Source organism: Trichosurus vulpecula, chromosome 4 (genome assembly GCF_011100635.1).
Source record: "Trichosurus vulpecula isolate mTriVul1 chromosome 4, mTriVul1.pri, whole genome shotgun sequence".
Taxonomy (NCBI): Eukaryota; Metazoa; Chordata; class Mammalia; order Diprotodontia; family Phalangeridae; genus Trichosurus; species Trichosurus vulpecula.
The window spans coordinates 1,418,415-1,443,475 of NC_050576.1; the positions used below are offsets into that span (position 1 = coordinate 1,418,415).

Genomic DNA, 25,061 nt, shown 5'->3' on the forward strand with positions numbered 1-25,061 from the left:
ACATAGGCCTGTAGAAGCAGAGGGGTTTGCTCAGTCAGGGTCACACAGTCAGTAAGGGTCAGAGGTAGGACTAGGGCTCAGGTCTTCTTGCCTCTAAGGTAGGCTCTCTACTCCTTATTCCAAACTTCCTCTGTCAAGGTTTGCTTCAGCGCCACAGAATTCATCCCCCCCCCCAAATTCAGCCACAAACTGGGCAATGAAATGGGCTCTGAATTTAGCAGAGTTGCTTTTCAAACAGCAGACAGTTCGTACATCACTGGGCCTGCATTCAGAGTCCTTCTCGAGCTTTGACAACTCACTGTCTACTGGCACAGTCTTCGAAAACCCAGGCGGACCTACATGCCATAAAGAACTATCAGAGGGTTTTACTGGACATTCTACTTAAGCAAACGTGCACAAACATTAGGAACCTGTCCTCCTCATCCAAGGACAGCTTCCCCTTCCCTTCCTTTGCACTTACTAGCTGCGTGACCCTGGACAAGACAATCTCTCTTACCCTCGGTTTTCTCATCTGTGAAATGGGGATGATAAAAGCGCCCCCCCCCCCCCAGGGCTGTCACAAAGCTTAAAAGGGAAAACACGTAAAGCACTCTGCAAGCCTGAAAGTACTAAATAAACACTACCATTGTTGTGGTTACACTAGCTGACCTGTCTCAGTCACCCACCTAGTCTGTCAGAGGCAGAGCTTGAACCCAGGTCTTCCTACCTGCAAGGCTGGCAACCTATCCATTCTGGGCGAAGGCCTCTCAGCATACCAATAACTTGTTCATCCAAGTTTTTTTTTTTTAATCAGAGGTTTTTTTATAAGTATTTTTTATCCTCAAATATCTCTTAAATAGATATGTCCAGTTTTCAAATAGAAAAGCATCGGCTTTAGGAGCAGCTGTTCTTCGTGACTGGCAGCTGGGTCAATGATCAGGCACACCCGTCGCCCTTGGCACTGCGCGGTGACATCTGCTGGGCGTGGCTTCTGGATGTCTTAGAGAAGGATGCTATTAATTAAATTCATTGAGATTTTTTCCTTGGGAGCAATTTAGTATTTGTGAACACCAAATAAAAGCCATCTGCATGAGTCGTCATTTCCTTGCTGTCCAAACTGGCTGTATGGAGATGCAACAGCAGGTCATAGAAAGAATCTGAATCTGTAGTCAGTGGACCTGGATTCGAAGCTTGACTCTTACTCACCACCTGGATGACCTTGACAGTCACTTAACCTGCAGGGGCCTCGGTTTCCTCATCCATAAAGTTGAGGATTGCCCTAGAAAATTCTAAGATCTCTTTCAACTATAAATCTATTACTCTAGGTATAGGCCCAACAATATTCTGCAGTGACTAAGAAGAGCTGCCATTCACACAGTGTTCTACAATTTGTCAAAACATATCCTATATATTTTCTCATTTAATCTCCCAATAACCCTGTAAACTAAACAATCTAGGTTTTGCTATCATTCCCATTTTACAGATGAAGAACCTGAGACTCAGAGAGGTTACTTTATGGTCCTCTATGTTTTTCTGGCTCTCCAGATCTAAAAACCTAGTCACTACACCAGACTGATATTTTTATAGTGTGTTAAAGTTTGCAGAACCCTCGACATATGTTCTCTCATTTGAGCCTCACAAAAACTGATCCTGCAATTAACCAGTGAGATAAACACTATGAGTATTAAGATCTCCATTATACTGATGGTGAGAACTGAGACTCAGAGAGAGTAAGTGACTCTCCCATGGCAAGTGGTGTGCTGGTAAGTGTATAAGAACCAGCATTCCCCAAAATATGTACCCATGACACACTTTGAAGTTTAATATCCATTTGTCACTTTCTTAAGTCTAGGCAAAAAAGAAAATAATCAGAACAGTCCTGATTTGTAGCATGTGGTGATATCTAAAGTGTAAATGCTCACACTGAAAATGGAACAATCTGTTCTCTTGAGCTGGCTCAAGCTGGCTCCAGCATAGTCCTGCTAGAAAGTACCAGGGTAAAGACTTGAACCCAGATCTTCCTGGATCTAAATCCAGTACTCTATTTGCTAGCCAGATCAAGACATTGAATGCACATTAAATATGAAGTCACCTATTACTAAGTCAAAACATTTTTTAAAACAACTGAACACTGTGGTATCTTGTCACTTACCAAATTAATAATATTCAAGCAGTGGCTTCCTCACCCCCAAGTAATAGAAAAGTGTGACCTTTATTTTATATATGTTTTCCCCAGTAGAGTGTAAGATCCTTAAGGGCAGGACTGTTTGCCTTTTGGCTTCAATTATCTGGTACAATTCCTTTGACTGAGTAGGTGATTAGTAATTGCTTATTGAGTGACTGATTGAATAGATACATTTTGAAAAGGATCATGAATTCATAGCTCTTCTCCCTTAGAAGGGATCTTAGAGTCCATTTCCTCTAATCACTTTATTTTACAGGTGAAATTCATTATGTACCAGTTGAACATCAAGGACCTCCCTAGAATCCAAATTCACTTTTCTCAAAGAAACTTGAAACTTGCCTTCACAGTTGGTAGCAGACTCAAGCACAAGATTTAGGCCATTTTAACTTTAGACACTTCCCTAGATCAAGCCTTTTTAAAAAATAAAAAAGCCAGAACTTTCACTCTATATTACATCAGAAAATCCAGATCAGATATACTATGGTGCATTGAAAATATCCCTAGCTCTGTAGTGAGAAGAAAGATTCAAATTCCTCTGCTGCTGCTTACTACTACTACTAACTGTGTGACTGTGAGAAACTCATTTCACTTCCCATCCTCCTCTTCAAAATGGTCAGTTGGACTGAACAGCCTTTGACTTCATTTCCAAATCTAATTCTATGATCTTATATTTAAAATTTCATGAAATTAGTGGAAATTCATTATATACTAGTTAAACACCAAGTACATCTCTAGAATCCAAACCTATTTTCTCAAAGACACTCCAAATTTGCCTTTGGTCAGTAGTAGACACAAGAACAAAGTCTGACATCCCTCAAACAACTCAAAATCACATGATACGGGAGGTTTAGAAGGGCCCTTAGTGGCTTTCTGGTTCACTTGTTCAACCGAGGAAGTGAAACCTATTATTGGAAGATGGGTGGCCCTCTGCTTTTGGATTAACTCCTTCTGGTCTGAATTCCTCCTTCTTCTCTCCTCTTTGCCTGTTGCAAGCCCCTCTATCTATCCAGGACTATTTTGGGCTACTAGGGTGGTCAGGTCATTCCAACCCACAATGAACAAAGTCCTTTCTCTTGACTTCTTATAATACTTGTCTTCACTGTCTTCTGGTTAATTATCTTTTTATGCATGCCTTGTCTCACCATTTGCCAATAGTGTTTTTAAAGTCAGTCTTATACCCTGTAAACTCCTTGAGGGGAGGACTATGCCTTGTACTTCTTTATATCCTTCATAAAGCACATTACCAGTACTTAAAAACTGCTGACCAATTAGCTAATTGGTAGATATATCTTTTACAAAAAAGAAGTTTGGTTTTTGTTTTCCTCTGAAAGCTGTGACCAATCTTTCCAAAAGAGAAATAATTGCATAGATGTATTTTTAAACCCTTTTATTCCCAACTCTTTCTGATATACAGCCATGAATTCAAACATCTTTCATGAAGCCCCCATACTGAACTGATTTCTAGTATTTCTCCAGCTTGATTAAGTAAATATTGAATAGAATTGCAGTTTAATAAGAATATTAGCAGCTATGGATAATGAGGGATAGATTCGCCCAGGATTAAACATCTTCTGGAGTCAGAAAACTCAATCGGGGTCTCCACAGATGCATTGCACAATGAAACCAGAGATTTATTATTTCTGTGGGAAAGAAACTTTTATATTTTTTAAAAGCCCTATTATTACTTATTAGGCACCCCCTGTAGCAGTTTCTAGCAAGGAAGAGGGAGAAAGGGTCTCAGGGATGGAAGGTCTTAGCCTCAAGTCTTTCTTGCCTAGCTCTACAGGACTTAACTGAACCAGAACCATCTGGAGGAGAAATCAGAAAAGAACTCCAGTATCTAAGGAGCTCCTGGGAGCTGACTCACTAATTAGGACAGAGTACACAGAACCACTACTGCTCACCCCCTTCAGTGTCTTTGTGCCTCCCATCCCTCACTCCAGTCAAATTTAACTTGAGCCAGAAGTTTCAGGAAAATGTGAAATGGATTCATAAGTAACCTTCCTATATCATGGGAAACTGAGCAATTGCGGGGCTCGGGGTGAGGAAGAAACCCCCAGACACGTTGTCCAGGCAGAAGATACAGGCTACCAAGGAAAACAAAGGAAAGCGGATCTTAGCCTCCTCTTCCCTACCTCCCCTCAGTCTTTAGTAAAACTTTTCATCCCTTCCCCAAGACTGGAGGCCGAATCCCCACCTCTGTCCATTCAACCACACATCTACCTTCCTCCTGGGTCTCCAAGTGGCATCTCCCTCGCGTCCTATACCTAGTGGGGTTTAGAGTGGGGAGTCCAGGAAGAATCCTGAGAGCAATGAATGATTTGGTTCAGTCTTGCTCTGAGTGTATGAGTGCATGTGTGTTCATGTGTAGGTGGGAGGAGGATGGCAGGGGGCGGGGAAATCACCTTATGATCCAGGACGCTGATGTATCCATCCATGAGCCGCCCACCCTGAGGAATTCCTGGGCGCTGCGGAGACTGCCCCAGTTGTCTGCTGCTGCCGGTCAGCCCCAAGCGCCGGCTGCTCTCAGCTGCGGGTTTGCCGCTGGCCCCTGCCACTTCCTGCTCCTGCTCCCGCTGCTGCGGGGGCTCCTTCTGGCCGCCGCCGAGGCCGCCGTACATGAGCAACAAGCTGGTACACATGGTGGTGAGCGCTAGACACACAGCCAGCCCATGGCGCTGTGAGAGGAGAGAAAACAGCGCTCAGCTCGCTCTACCCCCGGCCGAAGGGCGACGAGGGTGGAGTCAGAACCCTGGAGAGCTCCAGAGCCTGGCGCCCCGGTGGGGTCAGCACCTGGGAGAGCTCCAGCGGCTGGCGCCTGCTCTGTGCTCTGCTCTCCTTCAGTGTGTGCAGCCTGCCCGCCTGCCCTCCAGCCCTCCCTCAGGGAGCCGGCACAGCCCTCTCCCGTACAGCAGAGGATGCTCCCGGCCCGGCTGGGCTCGGCTCGGCTCGCCTCGCTGCTGCCGCGGCCGCCGCCTCTCGCTCCCTGGCTCTCTCGGCAGGGGGCAGGTGGTGCTTGGCCATCCGAACCCGGAGGTAGCAGGCGCTGCGAGGGGATGCTCAGCTGGGACCTTAGAGGGGAAGGGAGGACTGACCCAGTGTGTGCTTTTGGCTCCAGATCCTTTTCACCACCACCCCCCCCCGACCAGATTCTCTCTCTGTCTCTCTCACAATCTTCCTCTCCGTCTATCACTGCTGCTCCTTGCAAGTTTGGAACCCGTCTGGAAAACCGAGAAAGTCTTCGGGGAACTCTCGCCCCTTCCTCCTTCCTCTTTGTCCCCCGCCCCAAACCGTTTCCCCGAGACTGACCCTTCCCCCTTTCCCCTTACGCTTCCCCCCTTTCCTCTTCCGCTGCCTCTTTCCCACCTGCCTTTTGGACATCCCACCCTGGACCATAGGAAGAGCGTATGTACCTGAGTTTCACATTCCCAATATTCTCTTCCCCAGGCTGGAAGCTACGGCATAGGCAGGCACCGGGGATATGCGTGTGTGTGTGTGTGTGTGTGTAAACACGCATTAAAAAAGCAGGTGGAAAGTTGTCCCTAGGAACCTGAGGAGCCCGGGGAGCCGGGGTTCGCAGCTGCGCGCCTTGCGCTCCCCAACCCTGGGGCCCCTTCCCCAGGGGCCATTGCTCTGCCAGGGTCCCGTCTCAGCCCCCGCCAGGAGTTGGCAGGTCCGACTCACCATCAAGGTCTTCATTTTGGGCGCCTCCTCCGCACCGAATCCTCAGGCACGGGCGTCCGGGACCACTTTTTCTCCTCGGGTTTCCATGGCCAGGGAAAGTGGGCACGGGGGTGGCGGCGATGAGGAGGCTGGGGTGGGGGCTCGGAGCCCGGTGGCAGCCTGCGGAGGAAGTGGCGGCGGCGGCGGCGGGGCTATTCCGGCCAGGTAGCGAGCGAGCTGGGGTTGGGATGGGAAAAGCGCTGCTGTTGCCGAGATTAGAGACAGAATTAAAACTGAACTGGACCCTCTTACTCTCTCAGTAATCTACACAACTGCCGCCTGCCGCCGCCTGCTGGGTCCTAAAACCCTCTGCATCCCTCCCCCTACAAAAGGGGGAAATCACATCTTTGCAGCCTAGCATTTAGGCGGCTGGGAAGTTCACTTGGGCCTCATTCTTTCCAGTTCTTTCTTTTTTTTTACGCTGGCAAACACTGAGAGGGAACAATTGCTCCCTTTTAAATGAAATCATCCAATAAACGGAATTGGGAGAATTGGCTTTTTTTTTGGCTGGGTGATAGCAGAGGAGCAGGCCAGCTGCTTTGTGCCGTGTTAATTCAGTAAACTGAAGCGAACTCTCCAGGATGTGGAAGACTGAGGCGCCTCCCTCCAGCGCCTAGTATGGTGGAAAGAACACCGGGCTCTAGAATCTGAGGACCCGGGGTCGAATTCCATCGTGGACACTCGCTCCCTAGGTGACTTTGGCTGTTACGTAACTGTCTTAGGCCTCAGTTGTTTATCTGGAAAATGAGGAAATGTGGACTACCTGGCCTCGAAGATCCTTTCCAGAGGGATGAGAATAATAAAGCAGAGGAGGAGGAGGAAGAGGAGTAGCAGCAAGAGCAGCTAGTGTGGATAGATAAGTAGCCTAAGACCAAGGAAGACCTGAGATGAGGAGCTGCCTCCGACAGCCACTGTGTGACTGGGGGTAAGACCCTAACCCAGAGGACAGCACCCCTGCAACTGATTTCTCTGCTCCCACTCTCAATAGGGGCTTCCCTTGGTGTGCTAGGGGTAACCTTGACGGTGGCCGAAGGTTTCTAGTACTTCTGTCCAGTAGCTCCCAACAGTGTGCTTCTCATCAAACTGAGAGGAAGCTTGACCACAGTGGATAGACTTCTGGGGTCAGGAAAATCTGGATTCAATCAGATACTTATTAGCTGTGTGACCCTGGGAAAGTTATATCATCATCATCATCATCATCATCTTCATTTATATAGAACTTCGGAAAGGTTTGCAGAGTTCTCAAGGAGCCCATGATCTAATGGGGGAGACAACATGCAAGCAAGCTACATGAAGGATGAACTGGAAACTCACATTGTCCTCACAACAGTTCTAGCAGGTGGATTCTTACCATATTGCAGATAAGTAAACTAGCTGCAGGGGCAGCTAGATAGTACCACAGTGCACAGGCCACTGGGCCTGGAGTCAGGAAGACTCTTTCTAAGTTCAAATCTGGCCTCAGGTACTTATTAGCTGTGTGTCAACAAACATTGGACACAACTGAAAAAAGACTGAACGATAACAGTAACAAACTGAAACAGAGTTAAACGATTTTCCCAGGGTCACACACATGGTTAGTCCTCATTTAGCTTCAGTTGCCTCATGTATAAAATGAGGGGGAGGGGCTCAAAGAATTCTAAGGGTCTTTTCCAGCTCTAAATCTATGATATTCTGACCTCTCAGTGCCTGATGCAACCCTTTGAGATGATAAATTGAACAAAAGTTGCTGATTCACTATGTGAGGCAGTTTCCTGGATGCAGTCAGTCAGCAAGCAAACATTTATGAAGCACTTACTGTGTGCCAAGGATGGTGCTAAGTGATGCGAAGTGGATACAAAGAAAGGCAAAAATAGCATTTGCTCCCAAGCAGGTTCCACCCTACAGTGGGAGACAATATACAAGGGGTGGTGGAAGGTGATTGCAGAGGGGAAGAAGAGCTCTTGTACACACACGCACGCGCGCGCGCGCGCGTGCGCACACACACACACACACACACACACCCCACTGGAGAAGGAAATCGCAAACCACTCTAGTATCTCTGCCAAGAAAATTTCAAATGGGGTCACAAAGAGTTGGACACAACTGAAATAACTGTAACAACAAGATACACACACATGCACTTATACATATACGTATACATATACACCCACTTTTGAATAGATGAATGTGTGTTGTGTGTATATATGTATATGTGTGTGCATATGTATGTATATCTGTCTATCTGGATTTAAATGCATATCGACGTCAATAGACACCCCACTCTATTGATGTCTGTATCCATCTGACTGGGGATTTGAGCTGTGACTTCATCAACACAGGCACCCAGGGAGGGAGAAATTTCCCCTATTGATAACAGATCCCAATTCAGGCATCTTCTCTTCAACTCACGGTTTTCGAGTTGTCTGTCTGGGGAACTGGGAGATTAAGTGACCTGTCCGTGGTCACATGTCCACTATGTGCCAGAGAGCAGATTGGAAGCCAAGTCCGCTGGACCTAGACCTTCCAGCCTGTTCTCTATACACTATGAAGCATCTCCTTATTTGTGTATATAAAAACACACATACCCCCAGATGCAAATACATAACCACATATGTGCCATGTGTTCAATCACACAACACCACTTCACATATTCCATAATAGTTGTATATATCATTTCATATACAGGAGCCAATGTTGTTTAGACAGACATGTGTTGCATGTCCACATACACATATCTCTATGTGGGGCAGCTAGGTGGTGTAGTAGATAGAGTGCTGGAGTCAGGAAGACCTGAATTCAAATCCTGCCTCAGACACCTACTAGCTGTGTGACCCTGGGCAACTCTTTGAATTCTGTTTCCCTCAGTTTCCTCATCTGTGAAATAAGCTACAGAAGGAAGTGGCCAATCACTCTGGTACCATTGCCAAGAAAACCTCAAAAAGGGCCCCAAAGAGTAAGGCATGACTGAAAAAATGACTAAACAGCAAACAAGGGATCTTCGTATAAACGTATGTACATATTTATCTCTAGGTATAACGAATACACATACATACGTGCATATTCTTATATGTACATACACATGTGCAGCAGCTAGGTGGCGCTATAGTACGCAGAGCATCAGCCTGCAGTCAGGATGGCCCATTTTCCTGAGTTCAAATCTGCCTTCAGACACTTATCAGCTGTGTGACCCTGGCAAGTCACTTCACTCTGTGGCCTCAGTTTCCTTATCTGTAAAACAATCTGGAGATTGTTTTGGCCATGATCTTTGCCAAGAAAACCCCAAATGAGGCCATGAAGAGCTGGACAGGACCGAAAACAACTTAACAATAATACATGACACACACACATATGCGTATATACACATAGACACATACATACACACATAGATATATACATATACATGACACATACACACATGTACATGCATGTACAGATGCATACATATATATGCACATGTACACACACATATATGTATATATGAAAGGGTGTCCAAAGACAAACATTACAAATACACACATATCTCCCTCTCTTTCAGTACAAAAAGGTCAGAACCTTTACTAAAACTTACAGGTTTCTTGAGTGGCCTGAGGGCACTAAGAGGCTAAGTGACTTGTCCAGGGCCATGCAGCCAGGATGAGTAAGAGGTAGAACTTGAACTCAGTACCTGAGTTCACTACCTCAGTACCTGAGTGCCTGAGTTCACTGCCTCAGTACCTGAGTGTCTGAGTGTTCACTACCTCACTACTTGAGTGCCTGAGTGTTCACTACCTCAGTACCTGAGTGCCTGAGTGTTCACTACCTCACTATTTGAGTGCCTGAGTGTTCACTACCTCAGTACCTGAGTGCCTGAGTTCACTACCTCAGTACCTGAGTGCCTGAGTTCACTACCTCAGTACCTGAGTGCCTGAGTTCACTAGCTCAGTACCTGACTGCCTGAGTGTTCACTACCTCACTACTTGAGTGCCTGAGTGTTCACTACCTCAGTGCCTGAGTGCCTGAGTTCACTGCCTCAGTGCCTGAGTGCTTGAGTTCACTAGTACCTGAGTTCAAGCTTCCCCTCTTACTCACCATGGCTGTATGACCCTGGACAAGTCACTTAACCTCTCAATGCCCCCAGGCCAGTCAAGAAGCCTGTAAGTTTTAGAAAAGATTCTGACCTTTATTGGGCTTTGTATTTATAGAGGGAGTTGTATGTGCATATCTGTAATGTTTGCCTTTTGATTTTACATCTAGCATGGACACCCTTTTCCAGCTATATTTATTCTCAATTTGTATCATTACTTTTTGTCATCTTCCTCCTCCCACATGTGAAAAGTTCTTAAGTCTCTGGAAGCCCTGAAATTCTCTGGTTCACACAGTGCTTATCTTTTAAACCTTCATCTAAATTATTTGCATTCAGTAGTTGCTCCATCAGGCCCCTTAATGCCTCAGGGTCTGGCCCTACCTGGACTTTGAGCAGCGTGTAGTGCTCATTTCCCATCCTCCACTGGAATGATTTTCAAGCTTGTCAAACATTCAGCCCATTCCATCCTCATTATTAACAGGGCCTGCAGATTCTTTTCTCTAATGACATTTTTCTGTCTGCTGGAGATAAAATGGTTCACACTCTCATTTTAGAAGAACTTCCAGGTCCTCATTGTTCCCTTTCTTTGAACCTGCTTGCATGAATGGCTCAAAGTACCTCTGTGAAAACTTTTTTTATTTCAAAAGCCTTTTTAATTATTGTTTTGTGCTGGGAAATTCCAATTGTGAGTTTGCGTTTAGGTTGACACCTGTGCCTGTTGAAAATGCCGGCATGTATGCAATTATAATGATAGAGCATTGTCCTGAAGAAGAAAAGGGAAATGTCCCCCTTTTCCACCTCGCAGAGGTCAGGAGCTCTGGGGATGGAACATGGCGGGCGCTGGGGCCTGCAGATGCAGAGGTGGTCAGGCTGAGATTCTTTCTGCTTCCTGATTTGACCTTTGGTGCAATGGGTGGCTCTGTACCAGGCAGGAGCTCTTCACCTCTTTGGTGGCCTGGAACCTTTTGACTCTCTGCTCAACCTGAAGCATTTTAAAAAATACAATAATAGGACTACAGAAGAGATCAATTTTACTGAAATATAGTTATCAAAATTTATTTTAAAAACCCAGAGTTCATGGGACCCAGGGTAAAAACTCTTGTTTTATAGACAAATAGGAGAGGGATCTATTTAGAAATGAAGATGGTATAGAAACAAAAGACAGAAATAATTTTAAAAGAAAATGGAAGCATGGTGCTGACAGAAAAAATATAGCATATTTATTCTGAAATAGTCAAAATTATTTTTTGTGATATTACTGAACATATCACCTATGACAATATGATGCTAGAAATTTTGTTAAGATGGAAATGTTCTGTAGGCTAAGTGAACTATGGAGCCAATAACAGATTTCTCAAGGCCAAAAAAAGACATGATAATTCTTCCTTCCTCCTTCGCTCCCTCCCTCCTTCTCTTCTTTCCTTCCTTCCTCCCTCCCTCTCTCCTTCCTTTCCTTCCTTTCTTCCTTCACAAACATTATAGAACTGAGACTGTTTATAGCTATGGAAGGCTAGGATCATACACTCAGCATTTTCTCAGTAAGATGAAATGGTTAACACCAGTGTAGCAAGTTCTTTTGATGGTTGGAGGAGTGAATATGATTCACTCTTTCAAAAAAGACAGCCAGCTTGGGAAGCCAATGAACCATTCATGCAGTTTGTGCTCTGTGTTCAGATGGCACCAGACAGCCATGGGATGAGAATACGGCCAGGCCTTGGTGATACTTGCCTATGTAGCTGCACTTGACACTTAAATTAGTAAAAGGAAGGGCCAGCTTGATTAATCATTGAAAGCAAATTATCCCCTGGTTCTTCCAGACTGCTTGCAACACGCCACAAAAGGCAGCTCATGCATTTTGTAGGACTACTGCTCAACTTTCCAGCGCATGGTACAGTGGTGGGCGGAGCTTCCCTAATGCATCCATTCAGGCCAAAGAGAAGCTGCCCATTTGTGCCTGGGGAGGATGGCTATGAGGTAGACATCTGCTACCAAGGGCATCTGCTGCAATTCCTGGAGCAGGATCTCCCCTTTCCCTGCTTTGGGGGCAATAGCTTGGTGGTTGCTGAATCTACTGACCAAAAGAATAAGTATCAATTTGCAATTTGATGCTCATTTTGGTTTTAATAGTACTGATCTCTGGTCCTTGGGTATTCCCCTAGAATGGAGACTTGTAGGCTCAGTGATTCAGAGCTGGAGGAGACCTTAGAGCTCATCTCCTTAAACCCCCTCATTTTTATAGATGAAGAAACTGAGGCTCAGATGTTCCTTGTGACTCTAGGCACACTAGCGAAGGGACAGTAAAAGGGGAGAGGTAATCAGTCAATCCACATTTTTAAGCTCCTACTATGTGCCAGTAACTGTGCTAAGGGGTGAAGATATGAAAAGGGACAAAAGACCATCCCTGCCTTCAAGGAGCTTAAAATCTAATTGGAAAGAGCTAAAATGGTAGTCTCTGGTTATCTCTCTGGTTCAGAAAGATAGTTGCTTTGCTGGTGACTCTTAATTACTCCTTGCCAGAGAAGGCCATTGCAACTATAAAATAGCAGGTAAAATTATTTACAAGCAAACAACAGAAACTGAGAAGTTATCTAGACTGAAATGTACCAAAAATCCATAGTCAGCTGTTTGAGTTTCGGCAAACAGATGTAATTCCAATGCGATCCCCGTGTCAGAGACTGGAGGAGAGAGCCTCCAGAAGCCTGCCCTTTCCAGTGGTCCCCTAGCTCCCCTATGAAGGCTTTGCACTTGCTTTTTCTCTTCTCCACAGACGCAGGCCAGGCTGCAGAGCATATCTATCTGCACCACCCACGAGCTACATTTCTACATTTAGATAACCCATGTGGCCATACCTATCCTCCACATTAAACAAGGGGGTTGACCCTTATCATAACACACAAAGCCTCTTTCCTCTGGTGGCTGTCACACTTGGGTTGAAGGGAGGAAATGGGGCATATGTCTCCAGTAAATCCTACAACTCTGCCTAACCACGGTCTATGATAGTGTTTCTTCCCAGGGCCTGTGACAGGCATAGAAAAGCAGCTGTTCCCTTTATTTCTAGAAAAGACATATTCAATGGGGGGAGGCGGCTCCCCTGCCTCAAACGCACACCTGAATGTGTGTGGATGGGGGAGGGGAAAGCATGATGTTACTGCATAGTTAGAACTTAATAATTTTGCTTGCACTTAAAAGTAATGAGGGGGCTGGGCTTCCCCACCATTTAGGTGGCCTCCTTCCCCCACCACTAAGTCTAGAATTGTATGAGCTTCTGTTCCAGGGATCTTCTATATATCCTCTTATTATATCTTTTACATAGATAGTTATTAACATAACATTAGAATGTAATTCAATTCCCTCATTAGAATGTAAGCTTTTGGAGGGCTTATCTCTGTCATGGTAAGTCATGAATAGATGCTTGTTGGTTGGTTGATTAATTGGGTGACTGAGCTTTGGAATCAGTGAAACCTAGGTTCACTTCCTTAATTTCTCTTAAGCGTAGCCACCTCTCTAAACTACAATGGGAAGAAACACCCAACCACACCAGATTTGGCACTAGAGGGTCTGAGTTCAAAACCTGTCACTACCACTTATTACCTATGGCACCTCAGGCAATTCTCTGGGACTGTTTCCTCCTTTGTAAAATAAAAAAGGGCTGGACAGAATGACCTTTTAACACCCTTTCTAGTGCTAAATCTATGATACTATAATCACCTAAGTAATGGAGAGACTAAACTTAATCACATTACCTCAATGCATGATCCAGAAAAAAAAAATGACTAAAAGATAGTTTCATTGCCAAAGTCTGCACATTTCCCAATTGAGAGTCTAAGGGGTTTTTATTCCAAGGGTCTTCACTTTTATGTGTAGGACTTGGTGGACCTTAAATTTAATAATTAGGATTGCATGAAAGAACTGAGTATGGGAAGAATTCATAAACACTTAATTGACTTGCAGACCCATCAATAAGGCCGTTTTGAGTTCATTAGGCTTGACCAGCTCAATACAAAGTGAATCTAGCAATCATAATTTGCTTTTCGAATCCAGGTGTCTCAGCTAGATTTCTCCCAATTTAAATTTTGCCACATTTCTGCTTCTGGTGCTATCACACCCAATCAAATGGGTATTATTTTTGTAGGGATGGGAGTAGAAGCAATGAGAAAAAGAGAAAGGAATTAGACATTCCATTATATAAGTTAGATATTAAAATATAACTGACAATGTATGAAATTAGGAACTTAGTAGGGGAACATGGAACCAGAAGCAGGAAAGAGAACAGGCCTTCCCTTTATGTTGGAAATTACCAATGGAAAAGAACAGACTCATCTGACAGGCCCTTGTGGTGGAGCAGCTTCTGAGGGATTCCAGTTTTCTTTCTGCTACCACAATTGCTGGATATGTCTCATCCCTTCCCCTACTAGTCTTGGCCTCCCCTTGTAACAAATTAAATCTCTCAAGCAAAACCAGTAAACCAACAAAATCTGACATGTTATGGAGCATTCAATGTCCGTAGCGCACCCCCTCACTTCTTGACCTCTATTCCAAGCTTTCTCAGAAAAAAAAGCAAGGTTATTTTTTTTTTATTTTCAAGTCAGACATTTCTAATTTCATTAAAATGTACTGGTTCATTTTAAAAGTTTTAGTGAGAAATAAAATGAATATGTTGTTAACAGGCAAATTAAATAAAACTAGAAAAGAGGAGAAGTCAAAGACAAGTTCTTTATTCCTTCACATTCCCATATTTTGCTTCCAATTTTCATCTGACAACTATAGGTCTGTCTTACTCTTAAAAGAAAGAAAATAAAACACAACAGAAAGGTAGATGATCAGAGATATAGAGCTGTAGAGGTTATCTAGTTCTATACCTTTATCGCATAGATGAGGGAACCGAGACCCACAGAAATAAAGTGGTCTGCCCACAGGGAGTCAGAGGGAATACTTGAGTTCATGTCCAGTAATTTCAGGGTTATTGCCCTTTGAGTTGTTTGTACTAGAGGAGGCTCATTCATCATTAAGAAAGGATTCTTTTCCTCATCCTGCATGGACAAATCTGATCTTGATTTTGAAGTCTCTTTCGTATTTGTTCTTTTCTGATTTAAGGTGCAAACATAACCTCCTCAGGGTGACTCTCAGGATTGGCAGCTACCGTAGTAGTTAGAGAGGTTCAGAGAGGCTGCTTCTCCAAGTCATTGAGAGCTCTTCTTTTGAGGGAGCCAGTGGAAGCTACTCCATCCCTCAGAGAAGATGACCTAGAGTAACCCAGTCCTGCACTTGCCTTTCCAGAGGACATGTGGAAAAATATGAAGGGAGCCTAGCTACTCTTTTAGGGAGTGTCTTCCCCTAGGATGGAAACTGGTGGGTCCATGTATGTGGACTCCTTACCCTTTGGGAGAGAAAGTGAGGAAAGTGTGTTAGCCCTTTATGCCCAGCTGTGGGTTTTCATTTTAGAAGAGATGAATACAAAATATCTATAAAGGAGAAAGAAGACTATTTGGAGGAGAAAGTCCAAGTCATTGTGACTATCAGGAATGGCTTCATTTACAAGGTTCCCAAACTTATTTAGTCTACTGCCCCCTTTTAAAAATTACTCAGTGCCCTGGAAATCTACTTTCTTTAAACCTTTAATGAATTTTTCTTTGAAATTCACATCATTTCAAAAATAATGTATCTTAAATTTATTGATTTTTTGTAAATTTGTGGGTATTTTCCTGCATTGAAATTTTGATGATGCAATGTTGTGTCATGTAACCATATAGCATCATATTGTAAACAAGACATTACACAGACAAATTCTTGTTGCTGCATGCTGGACTTTCCAACAATGCATGATATGCTCACCTGCCAACACTTGCTTGTTAAGACCTCTTGGCAGATGACCACTGATCAGTTATAACTTGCATTTTGTGTGTTTATTTGGAAAATAGTGTAATCACTACAGCTTTAACTCTGTTACACAACAAATGTGCAAACATTTTTTCAAAACTTTCTTCTCTTCTTTCCTTATGCTTCCACCCTTATTCCATCCCCTTATTTTTATTCAGTGCCCCCCAATTGTGTCTGAAGTCCCCCATCATTCCAGCACACATCCGGGGGTGGTATTGCCAACTTTGGGAACCTATGAAGGAATGTGGCATTCTAGCTGAGCCCTGCACAGTTTAGGGATTCGAAGAGGAATAGGTAAGGAGTAGAAGCAGGGTAAAAGTGGGGTTACATCCCAAACATGGGGCATAGCCAAGGCAAAAGCACAGAGAAGGGAGATAGAGGGTCTTGTTTGGGAACCTCAACTATACAGTGTTTTCCTTTTTCTAATGGAAAGGAGGCAGTTGGGAGAGAAAGACATGCTTTTTAATAAAAAAGGAATTTAAAAAAGGGTCTTGTGTTAGATCAATCCGGCAGTACCTAATAAAAGTTTAAACAGTCATACATTTTGGCCCAATAATTAAGTTGTAGGGATCATACTATGAAAGTGTCATCAGAAAATAACAAGCAACAACAACAACAAAAGAGCTATCTGTTCAAGGATTTTCATAACAGCATTATGGATAATTGCAAGCAGACAAATCTGGAAGCAACCTAACTGTCCAAATGGTAGGGGAATGGTTGGTTAGATCAACTGGGGTACATTAAAGTAACAGAATACTATAATGCAATTAACATTGGTACATGAGAGGAATGCACATAAATCTGAAAGAACCTTTAGATATCTTGGAGAAAACCAGCATTGAAGAGGAAAAGTGTGTTGTCTTTTCAAAAAAAGAAGAAAAGTGAATGAGAATTAATGGACAAGAAAAGAACCTGAATTGAGAACTTGGAGTAACTAAAAAAAGTTTATGTTACTTCATATGCATATGTTTAGATAAATTGAATTAAATATAAATCATTTCCAAACAAGTCTGTTTGATTACATTAATGTTCAGTGTTATTGTTTTTAATAAAACATTTAATTAAAAATATGCATGTTGACACGGAGGAGGGATTTTACATCAGCATTTTGTTTTACCAAAAGTAATTTTTTTAAACATGTAATCAACAGAAATGAAGCACAATTGTATTTTTTTGTTTTCTATGCTTCTTAGTCAATTTTGTGTGATTGCAAAGATGCGGTTAGCCATATAATATAACTTACAAAAACCTTCTTATTCTCCTTTCATGCTTTTGTCATGGGTGCCCTTGAAACATGTATTGGTTATTCTCAAAAAGATTTTGTAGACATGGGAGATCTGGGTTGATAGCTATTGACATATTCTTGATCACCTTTTTGGGTAGTAATAAGATCTGTGATTTATTCCAAGTGTGTAGCATCCTCCTTCCAGATCACTTGAAAATCAATCACCTCTTCCTCCTAGAATCCTGACTTCCCATCAAGATTTGACTCAAGTGCTCCATCTTCCATGAAGATTCTTCTGATCTACTCGGTTATCAGTGCCCTTTGTGAATACTTTGTATGGTGTACTACCTTATCTGGGTCCATCTTGCTGCCTCCAGTGGGAGATGGATCCTTCAAAGAAGGGACTTTTGATTCTGTTTTCCCAGTACCCACCACAGCGACTGACAGATAGCAGGTGCTTCATACATATATCTGTGAAGCCCTCAATATTTCTTCCTCTCTAGCGAGGATTTGCTCTGTGTATCTTTGTTCTGCTCTCCTTTCAGCCTTTGTTTTCTCCAGCACCATTCTGCAGCACATCAGGGACTGTGAGGTTGGATTCCAGACACCATGTGCTCACTGGAATCAATGGAAAATAACCCAACTTATTTGGCTTCCAGGTCTTCCAAGACCTCTTCATTTTTGTCCATTTTTTGTCTTCTTCCCTTTCATCCTTAAATGCTCTAGGGATGATCTGGCTTAACTGGAATTTGCATGAAGCTTTCTGTGAACTTGTGATGCCCTTCCTACTTTCTTACTCTTTTATGAGATGATGTATATGAGATGTTCATAATCCCCACCATCCCATTTAATAAGATTTGACAAAGTTTTATTTTGAACGAGTATTGCCCTTGGATACCACATCTCTCCACGAGGGAAGATCAAGGTAGTTCCAAGGCTCTTGGAGCCTCCTTGTTGTGTTGGCTTTAAACTGGCTAAACTTCCCTAATCTGTGCTCAGATCTGTCTGTGGTCACATGATCAGGTCATACTTTCCTTGATTTCACTTCATCAGCAAGCATTTCCTGGAAGTGTTTCCTTTTCACTAAGCACTGTGTTGGGTTCTGGAGGATGCAAAGACAAAATAAAATGAAGCATCTCCTCCTCTCATTGAGCTTATATTCTGTTTTGTCATTTCTTCTAATTTGGCATTGATGTTAGTCTTTGTTCTAACAAGTAACTCTTCTGTCTGTAGAGAGCCAGATGATTAAAAATGACTCTATATGATCTTCAGCAAATCAGTGAATCATGTCAGCCTCGGTTTCTTCATCTGGAAATTGGAAGAATAATAACACCTGTGTGTTAGGATTGTGAGGATAAAATGAGATAATATTTGCAGGATGTTTTGCAAATTTTAAAGCACTATATAAATATTGTTATTATGAGTATTAACAACTGCTATTTCTTACCTGGCACAATATAATCAAGTCCATTTTGGGGGGATGACGTTCTTTGGCACTGCCCAATGCCCACTTTGTATTCTTAAAAAAGTTTTTATTATAAATATGAATAAATAAATAAATATAGTTGCCTATACAAGATATTGGCTTCCTTCATTTTCTAGTCCTGAGTCATGTTTCCTGACATATATTTTGCTGGCTTCCTCTATGTCCTGCTTTGCTTTGAAGTCACTGAACACTAATACATGCATTGATTTAATTTGGAGGGTCTTCTGAAGTTTTCATAGAAATGATCTTCATCCTTTGCAGTAGATGTGGGGATCCAAATTCCATAACCTTCCTGGGGTTCTTAATGCAAACATTCATTAAGAACAATTCAGTAGGACATGACCAAGTGTCCTATAAAATGATGGTTTACCTTGTCTTTGGATGGGCAAGAAAACCAGCTCCACTGTCTCCTTTTCTGAACCTTTCCAGGAGGGCTTCGAGCTATCTTGCCATTTTGCTTTACCTTCATTCTTTTCTTCTGGTTTCATTTATAGAAAGAATGTCACAAAGACTATGATTAATTTCTTTCAGTAGCATGTCCATTTGTTGGTCATTGAATACCAATCACACATTTAGGGGTACAACAGTGAAATCCTTGTTAATGGACAGCTTAACATCTGTTTGATTCTTGCTATTCTCTGCTTCCTTGTCTGGAACTTTCATTGTAGAAGGGAGAGGGAAAGGGTATGCTCACAAGACTGAAGGCAACTTTTCATTTTTCTTTATTTCAGGGGTTGTTAGGGCCAACTAATTCAGCACGTAGTTCTGCCTGAGTCACTCTTGCCTTAGACAGGCTTGTCCTGGGAACCTTGGAGTGCTCTATCAGGAAGGTAATCAAGGCCTTTCCAGTATGACAGAAACTTCCAGAGCTTGTGCTCCCCCAGCATAACTTCAGAGAGGTCAGGGTCCCCTCTACGCCAAGGAAAGGGATCCCAGGAGAACTAATTGGGACATGCAGTGGCCACATGCACATAATGCTTTACATTTCACAAGGCACTTCCACACAATGACTTCCTGAAGTGAGCAGTGCAAGTATTCTCATGCCTACTTTGCAAATGGGAAAAGTGAGGTTGCCTTGATTATATCCAGAAGCGGAACAGAGACTCAATTCTCCTGTATTCATCCTAGGACCCTTTCAGGGGAAACTGTATTCTGTTGCCTTAGATAGACAAATAATCAGACAGATAGATGGAGAAAACATTTACTAAGCACATAGTATATGTTTGGCACTTGATTAAGTCCTAGTAATAAAAAACCAACCAAACAAAATGGTCCGTACTCTCAATTATTTTATCTTAGTTCTTTTTAATTTTTTATTCATTTTGAACTTAAATACAAAAAGGCAAAAAAAATTTCCATGAACACAGCACAACACAAAAGGACTCAATATGAAATCCTGAATCTTCATTTCATGCTCGTTACTTTTTTTTGAGGAACTAATGTAATAAATGCTACACATAATTTCCAAAGCTACCCTGTTTTTCTGTTCATCCTTCTGAGTTTTACTTTATTCTCTGCTGTGCACTTTTAATTTGTTTCTCCTTCCCTCCCCACCCCTTACGAGAGAAGGCCAGTATTAGATATGTATATATGTATGTATAGTGTATGTGTATATATACATACATATATATATAAACCATATTATGCATACTTCTATTTATCAGTTCTTTTTCTGGAGATTGAGAGCATCTTCATTCATAGGTCCTTTGTAGTTGATTTGAGTATTTATAATACTCAAAGTAACTAATTGTTCACAGTTGTTCTTAGAACAATATTGCAATTAACTGTTTCCAATGTTCTCTTGCTTCTGCCCATTTCACTCTTCATTATTTCATGCAAGTCTTTCCCCATTCTCTAAGATCATCGATCTCATCATTTCTTAGAACACAATAGTATTCCATCACAATCATATACCACAACTTGTTCAACCATTCCCCAATTGATGATCATCCCCTCCATTTCCAAGGTGTCTTAATTTTAATGGGGAAAGATGACTCTTAAAAGGGAGGGAAAAGCATAGGTGGATGTATGTGGGCAAGCAGTAGGTATGTAGGGCAGGCAGATGAGAGAGCAGGCCAGAATGTAAAAGGGAAGGAAAGTAGAGATAGTTAGAAGATATAGTAGAAAATCTGAGTGGAGACAATATGACAATTTATTGGAGTCAGCGATTCCATCATAGAAATCAGTAAGTTGGTAGGGGACAGGTTTTTTTCTTAGGAAGATGATGAGTTCAATTTTGGACACGGAGAGTTTGAGGTGCTAGCAGAGGATCAAAATGGAGATTTCCAGCTGCAACTTGGGAGTGTGGGACTGGAGCTCTGGGAAAGAGAATGGCACTGATTCTTTTCATTTGGGAGTGATCTGGAAAGGGGTGATAATTGAGGTTATGGCAGTGAATTATATTTTCAAGAAGAATGTAGAGACAAAAAAGCCAAAGACAAAATCTTGGAGGACATTATCACTTAAGAGATGTCTGAAAGAAAATAGACTAGTGAAAGAGACTCATGCACTCATGCAAATGGTTTACATATAATCTTCTAAGGAACACAGATACATGCAACTAAGGGTTATATTTGAAAAATTCAAAGTAGGTTCTCCACAGAATCACAGAATTTTTAAGGTGAAAGCGATATTCGTGACATAGTCCAGTCCATGCTCACACTTTAATAAAACACCCCCCACCCGCACTGGTCCTCTAGCCTCTCCTAGAAGAGGGGCAGTCCACCACTTGCCCAGGCTGCTTCCTCCTCTCTGGGGCAGCTCTGTTCATAAAGTTTTTCCTTAGCTCAGGTTTAAATCTTTCCCCTTGTACATTCAACTTGCTGCTCCTAGGTCCATCCTTTAGCACCAAACAGAAAATGTCTGATGGGTCCTTTACAATCTAGCCTTTCAAACACTTGAAGCCAGCTTTCTGGATCCTTCTGAGTCTTCTTTTATTGAGGCCAAATACCACCAGTTTTCCAACTCAGACTCATGGACTCAAAGCCCTTCACCATCCTGGCTGATGTCCTTTGGAGAGTATCCATTGGTGAGTGGATACTTCCTAAAATATGATGCCCGTGATGGAACCTAACACTTCAGCAATGGTCTTAACAGGGAAAATAATCAGTTATTACTTGGCAAAATTAATGCACCTTCCCAGATAAACAGTGGCATGGCCTACATAATCAATAATGTCTTTGAACAATGAAACTAGTAACAACAAAGAGCTCTTAGAATCAGGACATCTATGTTTGAATCCCTTTCTCCTACACTTGTTAGCTGTTTGATCCTCAGGAAGTGACTATTTCCCATGTAGCTCAGTTTCCTCTGAAATTGGGGATGCAGCTGCCATTTACCAAAGACAGTAGTCCCTAGGACTTCAATTTCCTACAGTGCTTTGAGTCTATTGCTCATTGCTCACTGGGAGAAAGACTCAATAGTCCATTTTCCCAAAGGCTGTAGGCCCAGTCCTAGAGCAGTGATGCATCTAGTTAAGGATCATCAGTGAGTATTATAAAGGGCATCAGGTTTAAAAAGAGGAGTTGGATCTGTTGTGTGATTGGAGAAGGGGAATAAATCAGTGGGTCTGCAATCAGAGGATGGGGCCTGGGAAGAAAAAGCTCCTGGAAATCAGAAGGATGTTGGGCAAGGGGAAGGTTGTGGTAATTGCTGGGTTCACTGGTGTGTGTGTGTGTGTGTGTGTGTGTGTGTGTGTGTGTAGGAAACTCTTGAGAGTGTTCTTCCAGGATGGGAGAGAAAGGAGGGGCAGGCAGAGTAGAAAGTCCAGTGGCTCCTGCAGTGATTACTCCTAATGATCTCCTTCCAATCAGTGCCAGAGGTCAAGGAGGAGTGGAGTTGGGTCTTACGCAGATGTGGCTCCATGGGAGGAAAGGGTGTGTGAGAGAGGCTTTCACAGCTTGGGATATCTCAGTAAAATCAGTAAGAGCTGCAGCTCTCTTGGGCAGGTGGACAGCATTGGTTAGCATTCCAATGGAAGCTACTATTTATATATAACAGAAATTGGCAAATGATATGTTTCTGTATAAGGAGAGAGTCTAAAGGAAGGAATTTGGTTGTTGCTCAGTTGTCTCAGTTGTGTCTGACTTTTTGTGACCCTGTTTGGGGTTTCCATGGCAGAGATACTGGAGTGGTTTGCCATTTCTTTCTCCAGCTCATTTAACTGATGAGGAAACTGAGGCAAACAGAGGCAAGGGACTTACCAGGGTCACAGGGTAGTATCTGAGACTGGATTTGAACTAAGGTCTCCCTGACTTCAGACCTGGTATTTATCCACTGCACCATCTAGCTGCCTCATATCCAGTTGCATGCATGCATACGCGCAACATATGTGCCTCTAAACAATGACAACGATGACGATGATGATGACGATGACGATGATGATGATGAAGAAGATAGTAGTAATCATAATGGAGTTTAGTCCAGTGTCCATCACATAGAACATCACACTGATAAATGCTTGTCGGTGACTTATTGCCAAACAGCTAATATTCACATAGCACCTTAAGGTTTAAAAGAAAGAAGAGGAAGAGTTGAGGCACTGGAGTGGAGGCTTGATTTGGGGACAGGAAGAAGCAAATTTAGTTTTGTGAATTGGGGTAACCTGACTAAGATGGACAGGCTTTACTATATTTTCTGCAAAAGAAAAAAATCAGTGATGGAAGAAAGCAGAAGGAACAATCTTATTTGCGAAGAAGAGGGCCTTGTAGCATTTGTACAGGAGGAAGTGTTAGAGTGCATCAGCACAGAGCACAGTGGAGACATCTGAACCCAAGAGAGGACAGATGTTGTGATGCTTCTTGAGCTCTGGCTGATCCCGAAAGCCGGGGGTGATGCTCCATCTCCAGAGAGGAGGATTCTGGGTAGCTTTTCAAGGAGAGCAGTTATCCTGGCAGGAAATGGAAAGGGTAGCAGCTGCGAGAGGAGGAGAATAGTTTTCAAAATGAATTTAAAGGTGCATTTTGGGCCATCCTAGCAAGATTTCTGCTCATTTAATGGGCCTGGTGGCTATCTCTGTGCTTTCCATGCCTCTTTTCCCATGGTAATTTGGACGATTTTCCCATTTTCTTTCTCATAGTTGAAAATCTTGGGTATGCCAGGAGGTCATTTCAGCTGCATGCAGATGTTTTCAATGGCATCAGAATTGCCAACTTTAAACAAATTCAAGATTTTAAAAAAATGGACTAAATAATGCAAAGAGCAAAGCAGCCATTAATAAACAATGAGAAGAAGCTGATGGATAACTCCACATTATGTTTCCATCCTCAGTGCTCTCTGTATTATGAGACAATCCAGAGGGAACCCTCCTGCTGTTCCTTAGACGAGCAGAAACATCACTTATTATGACAGGCTGAACAACAATACTCACAACCACTGGATCTGTTTTTATGAAGTTCAGATATTTCATGTCGATGCCAGAAACAAAAGTCCTTGAGGTTTGGCCTTCTGGTGCTCACATTTGCATAATGACTAAACATGCTTGGAAACCTTAGAGGCCAGTCAGTGTGCAGGTCCCAGTAGGTGTGTTCTCCACATTTGCTAGCTCTTCCAGGCGTTTCTACCTTTACCTTTCATTTCTCCTTACTTCTCCAAGGGACCTCCCTAAGCATCCTTCAGTCTTACCATTTCCCTGTCACTGAACAGGCACTTTTGGGCCTTTCCATCTGCCCTGCAGCTGACCTCTTTTTTAATGGACTGCCTCCCCCAATCAGAATGTGAGTTCCTTGACTCATGTTTTCTATTTATATTCCCAGTACTTAGCCTACTGCTTGGCATATAGGACCTTAATAAGTAGTGCTTAATAAATGTTTTTTTTCATTCATTCATTCACTCACTCACTCACTCACTCCCCTCCTTGTATATTCTGGGTCTTAATTCAACTTAAGAGGCACTTATAAAGAAACCACTATATGCATGACTATGTGTCATAGTGAACCAAGGACTGACCTGAGGCTGGAAGCCTCAAGGTTTATCCCAACTTTCTCATATGAGCCATATGACCAGACCCCAGGCAAGCTGACTAATCTCTATGTGGAGGGGAGTAAAGTCAAGTGTGAAGAGACTGGAAAGGTAGGAATGGGGCTGGCTAGGAAAGGCTCTAAAGCCAAACACAGCATTATATACTTGATCCCGGAGGTAACAGAGAACTGCTAGAGTTTATGAAGTAAGGGGATGTCATGGTTAGGGAGATGTTTTTGGAAAATCCCGTTTACAGCATAGTGGAGCATAAACCAGAAAGGAGATACAATTGAAGCAGGCAGCCCAACCAGAAGGTTATTGCAACAAATAAGATGTGAGTTGATGAGGGTGTATACTAGACTGGAGGCTGTGTCAGAGGAACAAGGGGCCATATACAAGTGTTGGAAGGGTAGGGATGATGGGACTGGGCAATAGATTGGATGTGTGGGATGAGGAGGAGGAGGTGAAGATGACATTGAGGTTAGGAGCCCAGGGAACCTAGAGGATGATGTTTCTCCTGCCAGTAATAGGGAAGTTAGGAAGATGGTAGAGTTTGGGAGAAAGATGATGAGGTCAACTTTGGATA

The 25,061-nt window shown here is 42.9% G+C and overlaps 1 protein-coding gene across 1 annotated transcript in view; it reads right to left on the bottom strand.

Annotated features, from left to right (window-relative positions):
* Positions 1-5,878, bottom strand: part of ST6GALNAC5 (ST6 N-acetylgalactosaminide alpha-2,6-sialyltransferase 5) — a 249,649-nt gene extending 243,771 nt beyond the window's left edge. Inside the window, exons 1-2 of the mRNA XM_036754107.1 lie at positions 5,849-5,878; positions 4,570-4,842 (exon numbers count right to left, since the gene is read on the bottom strand). Of these exons, the coding sequence (XP_036610002.1) occupies positions 4,570-4,842; positions 5,849-5,863 (288 nt within the window). The 5' untranslated portion in view covers positions 5,864-5,878. The remainder of the gene's footprint in view (positions 1-4,569; positions 4,843-5,848) is intronic.
* Positions 5,879-25,061: the final 19,183 nt, after the last annotated feature.